The 18,261-nt window shown below is 39.1% G+C and overlaps 2 protein-coding genes across 2 annotated transcripts; one reads left to right on the top strand and one right to left on the bottom strand.

The window, feature by feature from the left end:
- Positions 1-399: 399 nt before the first annotated feature.
- On the top strand, positions 400-2,513 carry LOC103416962 (F-box/LRR-repeat protein 4). The gene is made up of 2 exons (XM_070817439.1): positions 400-446; positions 783-2,513. Exon 2 carries the CDS (start codon positions 860-862, stop codon positions 2,291-2,293), a length of 1,434 nt encoding a protein of 477 aa, XP_070673540.1. The 5' UTR covers positions 400-446; positions 783-859; the 3' UTR covers positions 2,294-2,513.
- A 12,630-nt stretch (positions 2,514-15,143) lies between these two features.
- LOC103404279 (cyclin-dependent protein kinase inhibitor SMR6) lies at positions 15,144-16,068 on the bottom strand. Its single transcript, XM_008343173.4, has one exon. The coding sequence runs from the start codon at positions 15,736-15,738 to the stop codon at positions 15,406-15,408; it is 333 nt and encodes a 110-aa protein (XP_008341395.1). The 5' UTR covers positions 15,739-16,068; the 3' UTR covers positions 15,144-15,405.
- Between the last annotated feature and the right edge of the window lie 2,193 nt (positions 16,069-18,261).

Below are 18,261 nucleotides of genomic sequence, written 5' to 3' on the forward strand. Positions count from 1 at the left end.
ATTAACAGGTAATAAATTAGCGAGATAAGAGAATTTCCGGACTTGATCATATTTTTGTTTTGTACACTTTCCTTTCCGGTGACTGAATTTGTTTGGGACGGCCTACTTGATAATCATGATTGTAAATCTTTAAAAAGTACAAAATGGTGACGGCCAAACGAGCGGCTGCCGTTGTATGACGTGTGAATCTTTCATTTCATTGGTTACTGTTTTAAGCCCCACTTCACACGCCTTGCAGCGCGTGTGAATCACGTAATCTCTTGAGAATGTTTGTATGCGTCTGTACGCACTCGAAACTTGGAACCGCGCTTAAAGCAAACTCCCTAATCTTTAGTAAGCAAAACCAAAGGAATACAAAGCACCAGCAAAGCAAATGAAATAACCAAATAGTCAATGTTGCTAATACGAGAGAGTTCCTCTCTGAATCTCGGTTGTATAACAATCAGGTAATTCGAACTATTCAAATTGAATTTGATAGTTTCTATTAACTCACTTTGCTGACCTATCTCGTTCTCTCTCTTTCACAAGTCAAAGACCCATAATTTTTTGGTCTTAAGCTCTCGACACTAAAGTGCGAAAAAAATTCAAATTCTTGCTAAAAAGCCTTTAGACTTGGACAACTATTATAATTTATAACGTTATGTGTCAATAATATATAATTTATGTATTATGGTGATGTTTTGTGTTAATTTTATTATATATAATTGTTTTATTTTATTGGCACGAGTTGCTGTTACTGAGAAGTTGCTCTCCTAGTAAGATACTCGTTTCCATTTTGGTAGGTGGTGACTCCAAAGTTTTATAGAAGAAAATATGTAGAAGATGAAGATTATGAAAATTTGAGCCTCAGAAGAGAGAAATGGACAAGTTGCTATGTGATGAACTTGTCCAAGAAATCTTCCAAAGGCTGCCACCATCAACCTCCTCCTCCGTTTCTCTGGTCTCCAAGCGGTGGCTCCGCATCTACCGCACCTCCACAACTACCCTCTCTCTCCGCCTCACCACTCATCCTTCCACCCTCCCTTCTCTCTCCTCCCTCCTCTCTCACTACCCTTTTCTTTCTTCCCTCTCTCTCCTCTTACCTCCCGACCCCACCACCTCCGCCACCGCAAAAACCACCGCTTTCGCGGACCACCTCCTCTTCCTAGTCTCCTCCTTCTGCCCCCAGCTTCTCAGCCTCAGGTTCTTGGCCGGCCCTGTCTCTCCTTCCTCCCTCGCTTCTCTCGCCTCATCATGTACCCAGCTCACCTCTCTGTATATCAATCTCTCCAGGCCTCTGTTCCTCATGTGGGTCCTCAAGTTTCCATCTTTGAAGGAACTGTCAGTCACGGTTTGCTCCGGGGACGGCGCTGATCATGCCGTTGACCCCAATTGGGAATATGGGTTTTCTGCAGAGGAGGATTCTGCTGCAGAATTGGGTTTGGATAGTCTCTGTTTATCTGGAATTGGAGCCGGCGATTGGGGTTTTGGCTGGCTATGGAGGAGCTGCAGAAAGCTGAGGAAATTGCAGTTGAAAAGCTGTGAAGGGATTGGGGATGGATGGTCATTTTCGTCATTTGAAAGTTGTTTGCAGGGTGTTCAGGAGCTGGAGCTCCGGACTTGTAGGGCAATAATCGACGGTGTTCTGCTGAAAGTGGCGGAGAATTGTGATTCTCTGACTTCCCTTTTGGTTTATGATGGTGGCAGCAGTGAGGGCCTGCTCAGATTCTTTAGCCAAAGTCGTTGTAACTTGCGAAAAGTAGATTTTCGATTGCCCCTCGACCTTAATAACGATCATCTATTGGCTGTGGCGATGAATTTCAGAAGCCTTTCGAGTATTAAGCTTCAAAGTTGCTGTCTTGTCAGCGGTGAAGGCCTCAGAGCTCTTGCTATCGCCGCGAGTTCAGGCCTCGAAGAATTGGCACTGGTGAATTGTGATGTGGTTGAAAGAGAGCCGGGGTTGTTGGCCACATTAGGACAGAATTTGAGGAAATTGAGGAAGTTGGATTTGTCTTATAACGAAATGCTGGTGGATAAAGAGTTCATGTCGATGTTAGTTTCGTGTAATGATTTGGTTTATTTGAGGCTGAGAGGTTGTAGAAGGCTTACTACTGCAGCCATGGTTTCGATTTTTAAGAGCTGTAAGCGTTTGGAGAGTGTTGATATCATGCACTGTCGTGGGATTCAAGCCGAGGCGATTGAGTATTTGGTCCTCAACTCTCCTCAGCTGAGAGAGGTGCAGGTTGAGCAAAGCAAGATATCGGATGCAGCAAAGACTTGTGCCTCACGTAAGTTCATTGAGGCTGATGCTTGATTCGGCGAAGCTGCAAATGTATATTTATGTTAATAAAATGTTTCCCAGGAAACGAAACAGGTATTTATCGATTCTCTATACTCGTTCGATTTTAAGTTGTAAATAGGTTTGTTGTCTGGAAATGAACTCCAGAAGAGCAGCTTATGCTCTCTCTAAATAATGATACTTGTAAGTTATGTATATGAATGTTAATTATTAATAAATCAAGATTATTGCATCAGTTAAGCTTTGATTGTCATACTGCACATGCATTTAAGTACCGAGTTTGGTTGGAAGCAAATCGATCGAAACAAAATATACGAGTTTCCTGAGGTTTTGGAGCAGAACACATTGGTTATGTAGTTAAGAAAGTACTAGGTTGCTCAGGTTACACAAGATTTTCGACTTGTCTTAAGAACACAAATGCTGCTGGTTGGACTCAAATGATTCCGCTTGAGTTTCATTCTGATTTCGCTCTTTCGCTAGTACTTGTCACTAGTTCATAGGGAGTTCTTAGAACATTTCAAAACGCATAACTGAGCATCTGTTTCAGTTCTTAAACCGCTGCTCGTGCAGCTGCAAGGTCGATCCACTAGACCATGTTGAATTGTTGCTGGACATAAGACAGAACTATCTAGTTTATGGTATCGTTTTGGGTGTAAGACGCGTGATTAGTGAGATAGAGAGAAGGGGGTATATCTCCGGTTACACGGTAGAATCTCTCCCTGCTATGACAGTTTCGGATAGCTTTGAGCTCTCCCCTACGAAATGTAAAACTCCGTTTTCGGGTTCTTAGGTGGTTCCTTCTCCATTAGTTTTGATGGTTGTTTGTTGAACTTTCGGATTCCTATTTAGTTGGATTTCTGGATAAAAAGTCATTCTCTTTGTTGGTTGGTTGGTTGATTCGAAACACTCAACCACTTCACTTAGTTGTAACCTGTGCTTGTTAGTTAATCTTAATAATAAGTAATCGATTGCCATTTTGCGAAGGATTAAGACTTAATCGTGTTGCCATAACAGTTGTTAAGCGAGATCGAGAAGCGGTTTTCGTGATCTTCTTTGGATTTCTTGAGATTATGCAAATTAATGTGGGTTTAAGCAGGTCTCTGTCATAGGTTGTGCAAGTTAGAACAATGCCTTCAGTTCACCCTTCTATTTGTATTGTACCATTAAATTGACATAATATTTACCTCCCTATCAAATCAAGTTTACCGCAGCTGCAATGTAAGCTTTTATTTTAGATCAGAAGGAGAGAATTTTTCAGTGTGCCTAATACACGACCAAGCAATTGTGTTATTACGCTTGATGTACCTAGCACACGGCCAAAACAATTTCGAAAAGAATTAGTTGGTCAAAACTCAAATGTAAGCACTAATAATTTGACCAAAAAATAATAATAAAATAGCAAATTATTTAATTATTTTCAAAATGGGGCTGCTTTCTGTGAGAGCACACAAGTCCAAATTCCTTATTTATTTATTTATTAATACAATTCTTTTGTTGGGTAGCATAACCCTTGTTTTTCTCAATGTAAAATATAGTTTCCAAAAAAAAAAACAATATGTAAAATATGATTTTTTTTAATTAATATTAAATGGCGATGAAAACAATGAATAGCTCAAATTATACTAACATTTGTACGATAAACTCAACAATCTTCTGTGAATTATATTAAATGAGGATAAAAATAATGAACAGCTCAAATTATAGCAATGTTTGTACGGTAAACTAAACAATTTTTTTATATATAAAAAGCCAAGCATTATTTCACTTTAATTAAAAGTCTAGAAATTTAATCTAGGCTTTCATCGACACCATTAATGTCCATTCAATTCAAGTACATTCAAATTATGATTTTCAATTTTTTTGCATGGCTTAAATGTCAAAATAGTCATGTGTTTTTTTCTATCGGCAAATTTAGTTCATGTGTTTTCAATTTGGTTCAATAGGTCTCTGTGTTTACATTCGTTAGCCAATTCAAGACATTTTGTTAAAGGACCGCTAAAAATTGACATGTGTCAAGCACGTGAGAGGATAAAAACGTAATTTTATGTACACTCACTAAACAGATATGATGCCTATATTTAGAAAATGACGCTTCGTTCAATTCACTTGAGTACTATGCGATTTAGAACATGTTAATTTTAACTGTCTTTTAACAGAATGCTTAAATTGGCTAATAGATATAAACACAATGACCAGTTTGGGCAAGTTGAAACACAGGAACTAAATTGACCGATATAGTAAAATACAAATGCCCAAATTAAAACACAGCAACTAAATTGACCGATAAAGTAAAACATCTTAACCATTTTAACATTTAAGCTTTTCTGCAATGCAATGCAACGGAGCATTAGGTACTCTCGTAAGATAAATGATTCTAAACAAAAGATAGATCATACGGCTACAAATCGAGAGCAGTCAATACCACTGTTACCACATGACATCGTGACCACATGAAATCCTCGAAAGTTTAGGTGTTTGAAAACTAAAGGGCACTAGTTTACCGCTGTCCATGGAAGTCATCGGCGAGCGCTCGCCGTTGCCGCGGTTTCTAGATTGATTTTCCACTAAAAAGTCCATAGCAACTTTATTTGACCCCCAAAAAAATTCTCCCATTGGCTCAAGTCCGTTGATTACTAATTAAACATAAATCGAACTCACAAAACACGTTTAATGCATCAAATACAATATAATACCATGATCCAAATACATTACCAACAATTTCTTGATGGAACAACAAAATATAAGCATACCTGATCAACTTAATTGATAAGATTCATCTTTTGGGTCAGAAACTTCGTGGATGGCCTAAGAACAGAGTACACAAAACAAGGATTTTTAGCTAAAATGGTTTTTGAGATTGGTATAATTCATCACTTTAGTTTGTAACAATGAAAATCAATAGATATTGTCTTTTAGTTTGTCTGCCGTAAAACATTTTGGTCATTCCCTGAAACATTTGTCCATATCCTTGTTAAATAGAGGGGTTGATTGAAAAGAAAAAAAAAACCCTAAAAATTGATCACATGGTCGCTTAAGTGATAATTTAACGAAATAAATTTTTTTTTTTGGGGTTACACCACTGTAACCACTAACCTCAAGGGATGCTCGGTCCAAAAAACCTTTACAAAAATCAAAATTGTAGCCTACATGAACCAAGGTCCTAAAGATTGAGAAAAATCATTTATTCACAATCATTGATGAAGGATTCCTCGAAAAGTTAAGGACTAGTAATCCTTTTTTCGAAATTGAATATATTCGGTCTTATACATACGCGAGGAAGGTAATCAAAAAAGAAAGAAGATTAGTTATTCTTTCTTTTATCATTTAAGAGTCATGTGAGATGAAAGTCTCTGCACAGCTTTGAATGAGAGAAAGAAGTGAGGAATCATCTTTTGGACTCTGACTTTCCCATCCAGTTGTTGCTTTTCTTTCTGATACTTTCAAAAATTGCCGCTTCAACTTCAGCCACTCGAATTTTTGATATTCCTTTTACTTCTCATCAAACAAATGGCATCTTCTTTTGAAAACCTATAAATTATCACCAACCACGAACACCCAAATCGGGATACCGGACCACCTTTTCCTGGACCATGGCTGGACTGGTTTTGGGCCATTTTCTGCCAAATGAGGCCCTTTGGGCCAGCGCATCGGGGGCCCACTTCTAGACTAAAATTTTCAACGCAAAATCAGCGGTACCGTGACAGCTTAGAAAAACATAGAATAAAGCATCTAGCCGTCACACGGCTCTCACTTTTCGCGGGGCAAAATTTTTAGCGGGAAACGAATGAATCCAAATGTTGGAGGTTTCAAAGGGCAAGTTCCCGCCAAAAGTGTCGGGCAGTTCGGGCAGGCAGCAAAGCGGGTTGGGTCTCTCTCTCTCTCTCTCTGCTGGGACATTGGGGTTGGGCAAGGGCGGCCTGAAACCGCGTAGAAAAACAAAAGTCAGCTTGGGAGGGCCAGCGGGCCGGAGGGAACGACATTCGATAAAATTAATTAAAAATTTGCATTAAAAAATAATAATTTGTTAATTATGTAATTAGTAACCTTATTAATCCACAGATTAGGATTAGAATCTTGGATTAGTCTTAGGATTCCTTGGAAGGGCCACGTGTACGCGTTTACCACCTTTCTTACCCGTTCATTGGATTCCTTCCTAGTTTTACCAATGTATCTAACCTTTTGCCTTTCTCATTTCAAATTTAATAGTGTAATGCGACACCAACTGTAACCCTATCTCTACTCTCTAACACCGTTCGCCTTCCTCACGACAATCATTTAGATGCAACGAGGTGTATACCTTTTTAATAGCATATCTCTATCTTTACGAGACATTAAAAGATGAGTAGTGTTATCTGATAGAAAATTTATGATTGTATTTCTTAGTCAATAAGATTACAACAGATGGTTATATATACAACTAATAAACCTATGAAAATGACAGCTCATCTAACTGATTTACAGCTCATGAAAACTAACTATATCAGAAAAATATCTTCTAAGTTTTATCTTTTACAATATTAGCCTTAATATCCCCCTTCAAACTAAACGGAGGTTGTCGCAGAGCAAGTTTGTGACGGAGAAGATGAAACCGAGCTTTAGACAAAGGCTTTGTGCAAATATCAGCAAGCTGATCTTGGGTGCAGATGAAGTGAACCGAAAGAGCTTTAGACAAAACCTTCTCTCGGATATAGTGGTAATCAAGTTCAACATGCTTTGTCCGAGCATGGAAGACAGGATTTTTCGCAAGATGCATAGCAGAAATGTTGTCACACCAGAGCTTAGGAGGAGAGGGAAGGGTCAGACCGACATCAATCAAAAGCTTGCAGATCCAGGTGAGTTCAGCAGCAGAGTTGGCTAGAGAACGATACTCAGCTTCAGTGGAAGAGCGGGCCACAGTAGGCTGTTTCTTAGCACTCCAGCTAAGTAAAGATGTACCAAGGAAGATACAGAAACCACCAGTGGAACGACGATCCAGGGAGCAGCCGGCCCAATCAGCATCAGAGAAGGCAGTGATGCTAAGAGGTGTGGGAGTTTTAGAAAACCACAATCCAAGTTCAAGAGTACCCTTGAGGTACCGAAGAATCCGCTTGACAGTTTGAAGATGGGATTCCCGTGGTTGATGCATGAATTGACACACCAAGTTGACTGCAAAGGACAGGTCAGGCCGAGACCAAGTCAGGTATTGCAATCCACCAACGAGGGACCGATATTCTGTGGGATCAGATAAGAAGGGAGAATCATGATCCAGAGGAGATGAACTGAGGGGAGTTGCACAAGGTTTGGCACCATCCATTTTGGATTTCTGAAGTAGATCCAAAATGTATTTTGTCTGAGAAAGAAAAATACCAGAGGACGACCGGTGTATTTCTAGGCCAAGAAAATAGTGCAGTGGGCCCAAATCCTTGATAGGAAACAAAGCACTGAGCTGAGAGATTGTAGCTTGACAAGCTCGAGCATCAGGACCGGTAACAAGGATATCATCAACATAAACAAGAATGAATACCAATGTAGGATCCTTTTTGACGAAGAGGGAATGATCATTCTGTGAACCATGGAAACCAAGAGAAGAAAGAGCAGAATAAAGTTTCTCATACCATGCCCGAGGGGCTTGCTTGAGCCCATACAAGGACTTGTGCAGTCTACAGACATGAGTTGGCTTTGTAGGATCTTCAAAGCCTGATGGCTGAACCATAAACACAGATTCAGAGAGGTCCCCATGCAGAAAAGCATTGCTAACATCCAATTGATTTAGAAACCAATCGAATTGAGCTGCCAAAGTAAGAAGTAACCGAATAGTGACAGGTTTTGCAACAGGACTGAAGGTCTCCGTATAATCCAGACCATGTTGCTGATGGAACCCTTTCGCAACAAGCCGGGCTTTGTACCGAGCAATAGTGCCATCGGGGTTCCTCTTAATGCGGAAAACCCATTTGCAACCGACCAAGTTTTGAGAAGGTTGAGATGGAACAAGAGACCAAGTGCCAGTACTGAGCAAGGCATTGAACTCTTCCTGCATAGCCTGCCGCCAATGAGGGTGTTTGGAGGCTTGTAAGTAGGTATTAGGAATATAGTCTAGAGATAGAGAAGAGGGAAGGGGATGCTTAGTTGCTGTGTAGGCTTTAGGCTTGTAGATCCCAGACTTAGAGCGAGTTGCATAGGGTGATTATTAACCGGAGATGAAGGAGGAGGAGGGACTTGAGGTGGCAGAGAAGGAGAGGAGGGAAGGGAAGTAGAAGGTCCAGGATTAGGAGTTGAAGAAGAAGAAGAAGTGGACGGAGACAAAGATGTGATAATAGGAGTGGTAAATGTTAAAGATGTGGGAATGGGATTGGGACAGGTACTAAGAAGTGGAGACAGAGAGGAAGAGGAAGGAATGTGATGAAAAGGAAAATGAAGTTCATCAAAGAGCACATGACGGGAGATATAAATCCGTTTTGTCACAACATCGAGACACTTGTATCCTTTATGTTGCAAACTATACCCCAAAAATAAACAAGGCTGACTTTTGGGATCAAGTTTCGAGTGAACATAAGGTTTTAACCAGGGAAAGCACTGGCAGCCAAATATTTTGAGTGTATGATAATCTGGAGACTTGTGAAATAGAGATTCCCAAGGAGAACACTGAGAGGCAGTAGGAAGCCGATTAATCAGATATATAGATGTAGCAAAAGCATCAATCCAAAATTCATGGGGAACTTTAGATGCAGCAAGAAGGGTGCGTGCAGTCTCAACAATGTGCCTGTGCTTCCTTTCAGCACAACCATTCTGTTCGGGGGTGTGAGGACAGGTAAGTTGATGTATGATGCCATGTGTTTTCAAGAAACAGGAGAATTGAGTACTAGTAAATTCCCCACCAGAATCGGATCGCAAAGTCACAATCTTAGTACACAACAGATTCTCAACCATAGACTTGAATTGAGTAAACACAGTGAAAGCTTCAGATTTGTATTTAAGTGGAAAGAACCAGCAATATTTGGAGAAATCATCAACAAAAATGATATAGTAGCGGAAACCGTGAACAGAACTAACTGGTGAGGGACCCCATATATCAGTATGTAAAAGCTCCAAAGGCTTGCTTGATGAACAAGAAACAGAAGAAAATGGTAGTTTTGAACATTTTCCCATCGCACAACTAGAACACATAGACTGAAGGGAACTACCAGTAAAAGAAATACAAGAAGTTGAAGCAATCTTATTCATTATTCGAGATGAAGGATGGCCTAATCTTTGATGCCATATATCCTGAGAGGCCTTGGATGTTGCTGCAAAAGCATGTTGAGCACCAACAGAAGAATTTGTAGTAGAAAAGGGATAGAATCCGTCGCGTACAGGTCCTTTAAAAAGCACCTTCTCCGAAGAAAGGTCATTCACAAGAAAGTGGAAAGGATACAGGTGAACTGAGCATTGATTATCAAGAATGAATTTGTTGGCAGAAAGCAAATCTTGCTTTAAGGCAGGAACATGTAAAACATTCTTAAGATCAAAGCAGTGAGTATTAGTAGAGACACGAGAAGAGCCAAGATGGAGAATAGGCAAACCTTTGCCATCGCCAATGTAGACTTGTTCAGGACCAGAGTAGGATTCAGGATTTTGCAGTTTTGCATAGGAGTTTGTCATGTGAGAAGAAGCTCCAGAATCAAGCAACCAGGTGTGGGGAGATGAAGATGTAGTAGCACAAAAAACAGATTGGGACGGAGCACCAAAATTAGGATTGAGGCGTTGGGAACACTCCATAGCTTCATGGTCAAATTGCTTGCAAATTTGACAAGTCAGTCGTTTGCCAGAGTTAAAGGAATTTGAGTTGTTGTTGAATCTGAAGCCACGATTCTGAAAATACCGCTGATTATTAGGCCTGGTGTAGTGATTGCGCTGAATATTACCCCTGAAATTTCCACGATTTTGCGAACTTCGGAGATGCGAGCCACGGCCTTGATTTGAAGAAGAAGTGGAGAAACTCTGAGCGATGTAAGCCTGAGAGGGAGGAGGTTCAGTAGGTGTAGGCAAAATACCAGTAGAAGTATTAAAGGCTTGGATCGGTGCAGAGGAAAATTTCTTCCGATTTTCGATCTGAATCTCTTTACTCAACAAAAGACCGTGGAGTTCATCAAGAGTTGTAGAACCGACTCGGAATTGAACAGCATCCACAAATGAGTCAAATTCAGGAGGTAAACCATGAAGTGTAACAGAGATTAACTCAGAATCATCAACCGGAGCACCAGCGCTGGCCAAAGCATCAGCAATTTCTTCAATCCGTTGAAGAAATAAGGCGGCGGAGGATTCACCTTTGGTAATGGTGCGAAGCCGAGATCGGAGCTCATGAATGTGAGAGTGCGACGCCGTTGCAAGTCTTGATTTAAGTTTAGACCAGAGCTCGCGAGAAGAATTGACACCAACAGTATAAGGGATCAAAGAATCAGAAAGAGTTGAATTTATCCAGATTAGGATGTTCTGATCATTTTCATACCAAGAAACAAACTCAGGATTCAAGATTGACGTGCGATTTCCAGAAGAATCACAGAGATACTTCGGCGGAGCCACCTGAGATCCATCGACAATGCCAGTAAGATTATAGCGCCGGAAGATCGGAGCAAATAGTGCACTCCAGGTGAGATAGTTGGTGGTAGTGAGCTTAATCGGGACCATTGAACCAATATTCTGGATGGTAATGGAAGAAGGTGACGGAGAAACACCATGAGAAGACGAGTCATGACCAGAGGAAGGAGACGCCGCCATGGAAGACGATTAGAGTTGCGATTGAGAAGAAAGAGAAGGCGATTAGGGTGACGATTGGGAAGAAAGAAGCGGTGCGAAAGCAGTGTTTAGGGAAAGGATCGAGAGAGAGTCGTAAGACAGATGGCGAGAGATACCATGATAGAAAATTTATGATTGTATTTCTTAGTCAATAAGATTACAACAGATGGTTATATATACAACTAATAAACCTATGAAAATGACAGCTCATCTAACTGATTTACAGCTCATGAAAACTAACTATATCAGAAAAATATCTTCTAAGTTTTATCTTTTACAATATTAGCCTTAATATTATCCACACACTCTTTGTTAATTATTGTTCTTTGATTTTCTTCAATTCGTTCAATTCGACAGTCGTAAGTGTGTTAGAGGTAAAAAATAACTTATGGATAGCACCACCTTAGAAGAGATATAGGCACACCAAAATATACACCTCTAACAAAGAAAGAACCTGACTATTTTGGTTATATGTATATTTTGATGTCATCAGACGTATGTATATTGCTTTTTAAGTATAAAACTAAATCAAGCGGTGAGTCTTATACTTACGAGGAGATATACTTTAGTAGCATGTAAGAAAATACCGTATCTAATACTTCTCTCTCTCTGTTTCTCAAAAATATCAGATAGAGCATATACTTAGTATAAGCATGTCTCTCTCGCGCAGATGCAGGCAATGTACTATACGCATATATGTTACTATGATGCTTAATTAGTGCTATGTTTCACTAACTACCATGCATTATATTTTGGTTTTTTCGTTGAAGCCCACATGGGTTATGTATTTGTTTAGGTTAAGGAAGATCTTTGTGATCTTGTGTCTCAGTAATGCATACATGCATGTGTACGCCTCCTATCAGTATGCATTTGATTAACATATTTGCTCTTTACTAATCAAATTTTAAAGTGCTCAAACCAACTTTGACCACCCTAGAAGCATGGTTCATGGAACAATTATTCTCTACTGTTCATAAACTATATTGAAGTACGAACAAGGACAAATGGACATTGGGACAAAGGTAGTCCTAATGGTCCCAGGATCACCTAGAGTTTAAGAAATATATATGTGAAGTTATACCGAGGACCTCCGAATGTTTGATATTGGTCTCTTTTCTGTCTATCTAGTGCTGATGTAATGTCTCAACAGGTTGCATCGACATCACTCGACAAATGTTCTCTATATCACTCATCAGATTGCTTCAGCATATGTCAATATCTGTTGACATGTGCGCAACATGATTGGCTGATAACAACAAGCCCACAAAGTGTTCAACCAAATGCCTCTGTGACTAAATTGATTTTTTTTTTGTGCGCTTCGACCTCTGTTTTTATCTAAAAACTTATATTTACCATGGAACCCCTTAGGTTCGAATCTTGAATCCACTACTGAGTGCAAATCACTAATATATCAATAATTGAATTAATAACACCTCATAACGATATTATAATAAATCTGAAACACTCTTAAAATCAACAAACTAAGTAATTATATCCTTGATCACGAGTCAATCCATTACTAATTTGACTATAACGACAAGAAAAATAGTTTATTCTGGCTAGGAAGACTTGAAAGATAATTTAATGATGTTTCAAACCCTAATTAAGTAAGATATGAGGGAGAACAAAAAAAGGGTCAATCACTTTAATTAGTTGAATTGAAAGTTTGTAGATAAGCAACATTCATGTTGTCTTCTTCCAATGAGACGATTTATATATATTTTGATTCCTCACAGTCCATTTCACCAGATTCTTGCCTGGTCAAGAAAACTATGTTCCAAATTTGTGAACAGTTTTTATCTCTCAGAGATTTGCCAATTGCCCCATTTGAAAATGATTGTGTTGCCTTGGTACTATATGCCGTGGTAAAATACCAAAGGAAAAGACAATGACTGTCAATTACAATTTACAAGCAAGTTATGAATTTGAAACAAGTGGAGAAAAACTTTCATGTAGTCGGATACATCCCCCCGTTTTTCTCTTTCAACTGATGAGCAGGAAAAGAGAGAAGGGATATAGTCTAGGGATAGAGACGTATTTCTTGAACGAGTGACATACTCTATTTTGACTTAGATTACAAATGCTAACGAGACACTAATCAAGGTTTTTTTTTTCTTTGGGACAAAGCGGTATTCTAATCTAATATAAATTAAAAAAAAAGGGATTTGAACTCGTGTATTGATGTGAGAGCATATTGTTTGAACAAACTTAGCTACGTCCAGTCCCAAATACATATGGAAACATTCTTGAGAATATGCAATCAAGTATTGCATCTTTGTAAAATCCAATAAAAAATAGAACCCAAAAAAGAAAAAAAATTAAAAGCAGAAAGTCAAAAATTAACAATCTGACTTCTCATTAGAAAACCCTAAAAATCAATCAACTTGATGTGGTATCCAAGTTTAACCACACCACTAAGATGTCTATTTAATCCAAAAAATAGGACCTTAATTTTTACTAAAACTTTGCTGTACACTTTCTCTAAAGCAACAAAAAAAACCCTAAAAGGATCCTAATCCCTAGAACCCCTTTGTTTAATCTTGCATAATCACTTGTTAAACAAATCCCTTGATCATACAAAACATATCCTCCCTACTCCATAAACAAATGGGTTGTTACCTGTTTTTTAATTCTTTTGCCAAAGAATAGCAGCTGGTAGTTTCACAATCTACTTTTTCTAGGCTGATAAAACTTACAAAAACATCTTGACTTCTTCCTGCTAACTACCATCATATGATTCATCAGCATAAAAAATCGAACCTGAGACGTGTCGTGTGAAATATGGGTCTCAAATTCAATCCAACCACTATGTCACCCCGTGATGTTTGGTTGTTACTTGTTTGGGGCATGATAAACATGACTTAATCTTATCCAAAAATAGTACAACAAATTGACAACTTGTCTTTGTCGACTCATCAAGTGCCGCAAACGTGTTTAACTTGAAGCTCTACCAAACAAGGCCTTCCAGCCCCACATAGGATTTTAATCTATCACCTTACATTGTATTGTGCTTTGTCTTTTAACAGTGAAAGAAACATTTCAAGGAGCTAGCTAGGGTTTCCAGGTGAGGTGGGGACATGTGATTGGAAGATTAAGGCAGAGCGTGGAATTAAAAAGGTACGTGAGGTTGAAAAACAAGCATCCGTGCAGCAGCATCTCCGCCATGGAAAAAGATTTACTTTTACATGCACTGGCCAAACTCTAGGGTTTTCATTTCAGCCTGTTTTTTTTTTTTGACATATTATCGAACATAAAACAGTTGTTTTAATAAAAACGGACGTCTTACGCTGATTTAGCTGAAAAGACAGCTAGACATTGACAAGTGCATGGTAGGAATTTTGAACCCTCAATGTATAAGGTACAGGCTTAGCTACCTTCCTAGCTATCTCTCAGTTTAACTCTAAATATCTCTGCTCAAATGCCAATCATTCATTTGTTTCTGTGGAGAGAGAGAGAGAGAGATGGAGGCACTCTGGCAGCACCGCTCGTTTCAGCTTCACAAAATTCTGCATGTAAACCAGTGAGAAAGCTCACTGTTCTGGCCGTGGCAGGCAGCCAGCTGCCATGTTTAAGCAATCTCAAGAACTACAGTGACCATAACGAAAATATCCCTGAAGAAAAATTGGAATATTTGGTACAACTTTTCGAAATCTAAAGTTTGAGTTCTTGTAATTAAAACCCATCAATTTATTCAATGTTTTCACTTGCATAGTAGCAAATATGGATAATACCTTGGTTTTTCACCTGATGAATAAATGCTAGTCAAAATTTTCAAAATTTTAGGTTTTCCAATCTTCCGACTTTTAAAGATTTTCCGATAATCTTCGACAACGGCAAGAATAAGCGTTTAGATTATACATAATAAATTATATATTTTTTAAATTAGTCAGTATAGTCCGATGTACCAAACAAATTCAAAAACTGAAATATCCATTACATGGTTGAACATCTCCTTTGAACAGAAGAGTTTCTGTTAACTGAGAGCGGTGCTGCAAAGAAAAACAAGCACCCTTGCAAAGGCATCTAATTCCAAGTTCCAAGACTAACAAAATAAGTCTCAACTCAAACTGCAAAATTATCAACTAAATTAGAAAAAATAAAAAACTTGTCAAAATATATGAACTCATCTTCACTATGGGAGTAAAAACTTGGCCTAAACGCTAATCTGGAAATAAACCATTACATAAAAGATTATTTCATCTTTGTACAACACAAGCACCTCCGCTTTGACCAGCGGCGTCAAGATTTAGAGAGACAGACCAGCGGTCCACTATTCAACACTAAAAGGGTGAAAACAAATAAATAAAGGTAAAAATCACAACAAAAACTCCTAATGTCTGCTCTAATTCTTTGCTCTTGCAGCCTAAATATCCAACTCAGTTTGCTTTCTCAACATGGAGCTTGAACACCGTTTCCAAATCCGGCGGTGTGAAGAACTCCTTCACGCCACTGAAGTTGCATCTGGAAGGCGGCCGGCTCTTTCTCGGCGCCGGCGGGCATGACAAAATCTCCGGTATTCTTGTTTCTTTCGCTGTTGGGGTTGTCGAATACTCCTCCTCTTCTTCAACGTCGTCTGTCTCCTTCCCCCTCGCCGATTTTGTGTTTACCGGCTTTAAGCAAGTTCGTACCGAGATTCCGGCGATTACCCACTTCTTGCCTTCGGATTCCATGCCTCCGTCCACCACCTGGGACTTCTTCGAAAAAACCATGTCTCAATTTCTGAAGAAATCGCTCTTTTCGTCGCCGAAATCCAGCCAGAACAGAGCAAGAACAGAGCAAAAAAAGGTAGGATTTTGATGCGAGAATCAGAATAAATCGAGGAAAAAAAGATGGGTTTTGATCTGGGAATCGGAACAAACCAAGAGAACAAGCTTAAAGAATCGGAGAGAGAAAGATTGGAAGAAAGATTGAGAGAGAAAAAGGGTCTTTGTTTCTTCTATGAAGAAGCTAAAGATTTTGAAGGCGGCTGGAGAGAGAGAGAGAGAGAGAGAGGAGGGAAATAGTACGGTTTGATTGGAAAAGAAAGTTTTTTAGAGAGACAAAATAAAGATGTATATATATATGTAGATATGTAGATATATATGTATATAACATAGGCAAAAGTTAAAAGAAGGCTAATCAGTGTGGAAATTGATCAAGCGAGAGCTGCCCGGTATTTTGCGGGCAGCCCCAAACCGAGTGAAATGGATTTTGGCGCCAAAAGTTTGAGGTTTGGTTAGCAACGGCTCTTTTTCCCGCGTTAGGGTTGAGTTGGGATATTACGGTTGTGCCCTTGTTGAGAATTATTATTTTCTGGGGACTGGTGCTGGCCTGTCAGAGCTCAATCACCGGCACATGAAACGGTGTCGTTTTAAGGTTAAATCAACGGTGTATTTATTGTCTGGTTCTGAGCAACCTGGGCCTGGGCCAAAATTAGCAGGCTTCAGACTTCCAGTTCAGCCTTTTGGTTGTGTTACCTAGGAAGGTCCAAAACAAGAGAAACGGATGTGACACCCTTACATTATCCCAGGTTATGTACAATATATATGTAGCGTTGTATGATCGAACTGAGATACTGATAATTATACGAAATTCTTTTCTCATAATGGATCGCTTTATAAATATTAATTTTTTCAGAAAATGGAATAGTCAAAAGGCGGAGTAAGATTGAGTAACGAGCGTTTTTCAGTGGCGAATGGTTGTTGAGTGTGATTCATCATGTTGCCTGCATACTCACAATAATAGTATGTTTACTTACTTGAAATATGAAAATTATGAAGCTGTAAAGAAAAAGGAGGAAAAGTGTGTGTGAACAACCTGCCCTCTTTATTGATATAATTCTTGATTTTTCATGTATTTGATTACATATTTTAAGACGGGTGTCACACTTTTCCACTCCTACATGTCTTAGTAAAATCTTATAAATTAGAACAATTCAATTTCTTATAATTTAGTGAATGCAGAAAAAATAATTGAAAACGAGTTCAATTTTTCATTTTTTTTTACAAGTAAACATATCATAACTAAGTTTTTTCACCATTGTGTGGAGTTTGATTCACTTTACAGCCACACCCGAAAATTACTCTTGTATAAAAACCTCATAATAGTATATTTTATATTTTTAGGAGTAGGATTATCTCTCTTTTGAATTCCCTTCCTTTCAGTCCTTTCCTCTCTCACTTTTTTTTTCTGTAAATAAGTCAACAAAATATATTATCTTGACTTAATCGTGATCGTTTAAATAGAAAGGTACTAAAAAAAAAGTAATTTAAAGGTGAGAAAATCTTACTCTGTTTTAGAATGTCTTAATTTCTGTGTTTGAAATCAGCAAAGAATATAGAGAACTTTAACGAAAAGCATCTGGTACTGTTCACTTTAACGAAAAACCACATTTTTACACTAAAAAATCAATCATGGTACTATTCACTTTACCCTTTATTTTGTCCTTATCATTAAAACTCAAAGTTTTCAAGCCTTTTTCTTTAGTTTTCCTAAGAATATAGGATGGTGTTTTTTTGTTGGGAAAATTAGCAAAGAATTTTGGATGCTGATCTGCAACTGGATGGATCATACGGGAAAAATCAGTGGCCAGAATTTCCTCGACGTCAGATGTGGGGTCCTTCATGGGCGGCCAGCCACCTCAGCCACCCAATGGGGAACGCCGTCCGAAATCAGGGCTGACATGGTACCACGTAAGCACAGTCTTCAGTGTCAGAGTCTACGAGTCCTTTGGATCCTGCGGTCGCCAATTCATGTGCGCCTTACATAGTAGGGCCCACGGAGCCCCTGGCCAATCGGACATCTTGGAGGGCGGTGTCGGTGCGCCCACCTCTGCGCCTGATCTCATCTTTTAGCGGGTACGGCATTTAGTTTTTCTCTGGACGGTGCTGATCCACATAAGTGACATCACCGACCGTCGGCTCAAAGCCGCGGAGAGAGTGGTAGCCGTCGGATCGTGTAATGAAGTGAGAGAAAAGAATATTAGTGGAATAAAGAATAATATGGCTTATTATATCTGGATCAACCTTATAGAGTGGGGCTGGCTCACTGGGGCGGCATTAGCTTGGTGAATTGTGACGTGACATTAGTTCTTCTTGTGTTTAGTTGGACTAGGACAAATATGTGGGGACAGTGACCGTGGTTTGACCACCTTATTGAACAATGTCTAGGGTGTTCATTTTTTGGGGGGATTCTGGTAACAGGCAAAATATTGGCTTTTATGGTTAAACCTACTTCACTTTAGCTTAAGCAAT

The sequence above is a fragment of the Malus domestica genome, chromosome 17, assembly GCF_042453785.1.
Source record: "Malus domestica chromosome 17, GDT2T_hap1".
Lineage (NCBI taxonomy): Eukaryota > Viridiplantae > Streptophyta > Magnoliopsida > Rosales > Rosaceae > Malus > Malus domestica.

Excerpts from the sequence above, each read along its gene's own strand:
- LOC103416962 (XM_070817439.1), top strand. The coding sequence starts at position 860 with ATGGACAAGTTGCTATGTGATGAACTTGTCCAAGAAATCTTCCAAAGG.
- LOC103404279 (XM_008343173.4), bottom strand. The coding sequence starts at position 15,738 with ATGGTTTTTTCGAAGAAGTCCCAGGTGGTGGACGGAGGCATGGAATCC.